Genomic DNA, 5887 nt, shown 5'->3' on the forward strand with positions numbered 1-5887 from the left:
TTTTTCAGAATATTGACTTACTGGTGTTTATGTAGATCAATAACTGGGTTTTGGTTGTTTGGTGTTTGGTTGGTGGCCCCCTTGAGTGTTACACTAAGTGACTCTCACTCACTCTGGAGTCTCAATTCCCAGTCCTACCTTGGATCCCTGTCAATTCTCATCAAATGACTCAAAGAAAGACAAGAAACAGAAACTTAAAACATGTGTGGAGTTTGTGGTTTAATTCAGCAAAGATGTTTTTATTGACACAGAATCAGTGGTTGCCCCTCGGCCACAGTGGAAGGATAGATCACCCCACCCCCAATCCACTCACAGCGTTACACCACACCGTCTCCACAGTTCACAGCCTCTGTGCTGCTGGTGAGTTATTCAACATATCCCTGAAAATTAACAGGTCCTAGGTCATCACAAGTGACAAGAATGAACCCCTCTATAGGGGAGACTTGGTACCTGCAAGCAGGGTATCTGGTGCCATCAGTGAGCTGACAGACTGTCAATTTGAATCTTGTCTCGCTCTGGAAGCAGAAAATGTCGGTATGGTTTGTGCAAGTCGCCTTCTTGGGAGAAGCACAAATTCTGTTGATTTTCTGAGGCCGCTCATGGATGAAGACGTGCAGCTTTTTGCATGTGTAGTCGGGTTCCCTGATGGCCCTCTGCTGTATCATGAAGTTGCAGTATCTCAGAGGGACAGTATTCTGAGGATAGTCCACGTGAAAATGCTCCAAGGATGTCGCCATGATATCCTCATTCAGTTCATTCTCCCAGAAGAGGAGCAGCAAGAAAACCACCACCATTAGTGCCATCAGGGGCAAGAGTCCCTTCACATCTCTGGCTTTAACTCCTAGTAAGTGAAGGAAACAGGAAGGAGCAGAGGATCATGAGAGTCCTCCAGGACACATTACCCCTTCCTGATCATTAAAACCACACTGGCCATGCACACCCCATTGCAAAGACTGCCCCTCAGAAAGCCCTTATTCCTATGCCTGAAGAGCTTCCCTTCCACCCAGGTCCACACACTGACCATCGAGACTGTTGACTATAATCTGCTCTTTCTGACTCTTCCCTTGCATGGAGTCCCCTCCAGTCTGTGCTAGCACCCCTCACCTGCCCTCCTTGCTCTTGCTTTCATCGGTACCATGCCCTTTTAATCATGTATGTGAGGAAATCCTTTGCACCTCACAGTCCCCAGACCAGAGCTAGTAAGGAGCCGTTGGCCGTGGGGAGGGCAGAAGAGGAAAGAGCAGAAAGGGAGGGACCCGGGGAATAGTGTACTTGGGTGCCTTCAGGGAGGAAGAGCCTTCCTTGTCTTCAAAGTGAGACACTGGGGAGGCAGGTCCTGGAGAGGTTCTCATTAAACAGATGTGGACTCTGGAAATATTTAATCGTGCTGTATGCCAGCCACAGTATTGTCCATCATTTAAGTTTTTAATCAGTCCTAACTACAAATCTGTGAAAAAGCTGCTAGTTTTATTCCATTAGTGCAGATGTGTGTTCCAGGCAGGTCATGGTAGAGCAAAACAAGGCAGATCATAAGCATAACAAGAATTTCATCCTGTCAGTGCCAAACACCTGCTTCAGCACGTTTTGTTCCCATGTGGTATCTTGGGCTGGATAAGATCAGTTCTCTTGACTGAGCATTTGTCTAACTGAAGTCCTGCGCTTTTGAAAAGAGTGGCAATAGCTGCCAGACTCTGCTGAATCTTTGAAAGATTTCAGGGGTTAAAACAAACAAAACACAAATCACCCATCAGCTTCTGCACGGAAATGAGTGGACGAGAGCTTAATAAGAAGTGTGGTTCCAGACAGTGAGGCAATAGGAAACACTGCATCACCATCCATCTCAGGGAGTCTGGTATATTGATGCAGGGATGGAAAAATCACTTGATTTAGTCTCTCTCTGACATTGAGCCTTTAGCTAGAGTGAGACACTTGTGTGTAAGTGTGTGCCTGTATGTGTATCTGAGTGTGTGGATGTATGGGTGTGAAAATGTGTGTGTGTATGTTGTTGTGTGAGTGTGCATATGACTATAAGTATGTCGAATTGAGTGTGTATATGACACGTATACGTGAGAGTGTGTATGAATGTGTATATTGTACATATATGCGACTGTGTCTTTGTGTGTGTGACTGTAAATGTGTGTGATGAATGTATGTATTATGTGAGATTGTACATATGTGTTAGTGTGTATATGCAAATGCTTAAGTGTGTGTAAGAAAGGGAAAGGGAGAAGGAGAGAGAGAGAGCAATATATATATATATATATATATATATAGAGAGAGAGAGAGAGAGAGAGAGAGAGTCTGTTGGTGTTGGGATAAAGATCAAGAGTACTGTGTGTGCTGACCACTTGCTTTGCCACTGTGATCCAGTCTCTGATGTTTTTAGGAAGATAAGTGTGGTCATGTGGTCATTTAAATGAAAATGGCCCCTATAGCCTCATATATTTGAATGCTTGGTCCCCAGTTGGTGGAACTGTTTGGGAAGGATTAGGAGGTGTGCCAGTAGGAGTGGGCTTTGAGGTGTCAAAAGCTCACACCATTCCCAGCTCTCTTTATCTCTCTGCCCCTCTCTATAATCTCCTACATGTGAGCTCTCAGCTCCTGCTCCAACTCCAGGCCTGCCTGCCTGCTGCAAAGAATGCTCCCTGCCATGATGGTCAGGGACTTAATCTCCTGAAACTCTAAGTCGCTAATACACTCTTTCTTCTGTAAGTTGCCTTGGTCATAGTGTCTTAGCACAGAAAAAGAAAAATGAATGAAAGGCGTCCACCAGAATAGTGAATGCTTGATGCACTGGCCTGACTCAGCCACATCTAGACCACTGCCTGGGTACAGAGCTTGCAAGCCAGGAATAAGACAGCTCATCCACAGCTCCTTCCCTGGATGCCTGGAGGGTCTTCCTAAAACCCACTGGAGGAAGTGAGTTTCCTGCTAATGGGAATGACTCACCACGCATCATGGTAGAGGGTTTGCTAGTCGCCTCTCCACAAACTGTGCACATCTGGAGAAGAGAGCCTCGTGCTCATCTCCAGTAGCGTCCACCGCTTTTAAGATCACAACATGTTTATGGGGTGCACAAATGGGCAATAGATGCCATATTTTGTCCCTTTCATGTCACCAACTACCTATGTAAGCGTGGGAAACTCATGTCACTTCCCAGGGTTTTCATTTCTAGATCTAAAACAGGAGTGGTGGGAAAAAATAGAGTGACAGTAGGCTCTACCCTGCTTTTACACACCAAGGTACTGAGCTTAATTTAAACGCAGGCACTGGCCAATCTCATATGACTGCTATACACAGAAGGGGTGGGAGTGTCTGTGCCTCCCAGCCTTTCCTGGAAACAAGCAATGAGAAAGCATGGAGTTAGGGATAGGTGCCAGACCCCAAAGCAAGGTCTGCATTAGGAGTAGAGGAGAATTCCTGTGAGATAGCTTAGGAGCTGGCAATGTGAACAAAGGGACACCTCCTTATGGGCCCCAAACTGATTCCCTTACCAGCTCCTGGGCTCTAGTTAAATCCCCTCCCACTGCCTCATTTTTCTTCTTGTTCAACTAAGGTTTACAGAGTGGGGCCCACAAACATCCAGAAGCAGTCTGCCCCAGACCTCAGGCCCATAGTGTTCTGAATTAGAGGCCCTGGGTTTTGCAGTTAGAACCTTGAGCTATGCACACAAGTTACTTCCATGGGAGGGGCTGGCATTGTTCCTCGGGTTGCTGGGTTGCTGTAATGACCTCCACTGGCTAATAGCCCAAGAACAACCAGACAGGAGAAATTGCCCGAAGCCTACCCTTCAAAGGTAGGACAGTCCTGTCAATGTTCAACTACAACAAGTGCTTTGATCACGTCATACCTGGCTTCTCATCTGTACCAGCGGCCTGGGCATTCACCCAAGCCTTCTGTATGCTCTTGGTGGAAGGACCAGTAAAGCTGCCTTCCCTCCCATTCCCCCAGTACATTCTTCCCTTTCGTGGCCTCCCAGGGTCTGCTTTCTACTCTGGACCAGGAAATAAGATAAAATCCCCTGGAAAAGATGGACTAGAATAATCATCATGGATCTAGGAAATCCAAACGTTTTAAACAAAACAAACAAAAATCTTGCCTTGCTCATCAGCACCCCATTAGGGCCATTTGGGAATCCTTAAAATGGGTTCCTGTCCCATTAGTATTTTTCCCTGGTGCAAGAAGGGACTTTGAGAGCCCATCCCACGTGAAGGGTTACACTCTGGCCCTGGACACATGGGGAAGGGCCCAGGACCAGCATAGGAAGACTTGGTGGACTTTGCAGAGCCCCCGTTGAGGGCCCTACCCTGCCTGGGGAGTGGTGGGTGGATGGGGTGGGGGGTGGCTGGGGGTGGGGAGGAGGGTTGAGGGTGAAGGGAGGGAGAGGGAGAAGGGACTTGAAATAAGCTTGTTCCCTAACTAGAACTAATAAAATTAAAAAAAAAAAAATGGGTTCCTGTCCCACTAACTGATGCTAAGACCGTGAGCTCAGTAAATATTAACTGTATGAGGAGCGTGTGTGATCTAAAGGGACTGTACTTGCATTGTTTTTATTTTGTAAGTTTTTGATATTTTGTTTCATTTGTTTGTTTTAGTTTTTTAGACAGGGTCTCACTCTAAAACCCTGACTGGCCTGTAGCTTGATAGTGTAAAGTCCAGGCTGGCCTTGAACTCACAAAGATCTATTTGCCTCTGCATCTGTCTTAAATGATGGGATTAAAGACATACCATGCCAGGATTTAAGGTTTATTCAGAGAAAGAGAGGGGAAGGGGAAGGAGAGAGAGAGAGAGAGAGAGAGAGAGAGAGAGAGAGAGAGAGAGAGAGAGAGAGAGAGAGAGAGAATGTGTGTGTATGTTCTTGAGCATGTGTGTGAGGCTGTGTGCACCTCAGAGCCGGTGCCCAAAGAGATGTCAGATCCCCTGGAGATGGAGTTACAGGCAGTTGTGGGCCACCTGTGATGGGTGCTGGGAACCAAACTCAGGTCCTCTGGAAGAGCAGCAAGCTCTCTTACCCTACCTGAACCCTCTTTCCAGCCCATTTTATAGTTTTTAAATCTTACGCATTTATTTCGTATATGGGAGGGTAGTGCCTGTGCCACAGTGATTTGTCTAGAGGTAAGGGGACACCTTTCAAGTGTTCTCTTCTTCCAGTGTGTGGGTCCCTAGGTTTAGCATCAGCAGCTTCACCAGATAAGCCATCCTAAAGGCTTCACCATAATCTTTTTAGAGGGTTACTGTCATGAAATCCTATAGCATTGTATGCTCATAACACAAAAAAGGTAAAAGAAAGGAGGAAAACATGTTGATTCCCTGTTCTGCGAGGCCTTAAATTTATTATTGTGCCTCTGGATCACTCACCGTATTTGGTGACAACCCTTAGGAGATTTTGGTTATAGCTGTTAGCTCTGTGCTGTTCTTCCTCCCTGCCTGTGTAATGCAACCTACCTTAGTAAGCAGTACACACACACACACACACACACACACACACACACACACACACACACACACACACACACAAAGCAGCAGGCCACTTCGACACAGACTCCTTCAGGGCCTTCCATGGAAGACTCAGAACAGTACTTTCTTTGCCCTCAAAGGCTTAGAATCCAGATTGATATAGCAGCTGGAACAGACATGGCCCAGGCACTTCTGTGCTTTAGGGAGGGACGACAGACAGTCTCAAAGAGAAACTACACTGGATTGAGGGTTTACCTAGAACTCAACTAGGGAAGACAAAGTACGGTGGAGGAGGGTAGCTTCAAGGAAGGAGGGTAGGGTACAACCTCCCTAGGGTCTGAAGAGTAACTGGGCAGCAACTTTCCTTCCGCCGGCACCCCTAAGCACACCGGGGGATGGGGTGGGGGTGGGGACCTGAAAAAAAGCAGAA

At 46.7% G+C, this 5887-nt stretch overlaps 1 protein-coding gene across 1 annotated transcript; it reads right to left on the bottom strand.

Annotated features, from left to right (window-relative positions):
* Nucleotides 1–351: 351 nt before the first annotated feature.
* Rnase12 (ribonuclease A family member 12 (inactive)) lies at nt 352–803 on the bottom strand. The gene has a single exon (XM_027386493.2). The coding sequence runs from the start codon at nt 801–803 to the stop codon at nt 366–368; it is 438 nt and encodes a 145-aa protein (XP_027242294.1). The 3' UTR covers nt 352–365.
* Between the last annotated feature and the right edge of the window lie 5084 nt (nt 804–5887).

The sequence above is a fragment of the Cricetulus griseus genome (assembly GCF_003668045.3).
Source record: "Cricetulus griseus strain 17A/GY chromosome 1 unlocalized genomic scaffold, alternate assembly CriGri-PICRH-1.0 chr1_1, whole genome shotgun sequence".
Lineage (NCBI taxonomy): Eukaryota > Metazoa > Chordata > Mammalia > Rodentia > Cricetidae > Cricetulus > Cricetulus griseus.

Bases quoted from the DNA above. Each gene is read 5' to 3' on its own strand.
- Rnase12 (XM_027386493.2), bottom strand. From the start codon at position 803: ATGGCACTAATGGTGGTGGTTTTCTTGCTGCTCCTCTTCTGGGAGAAT.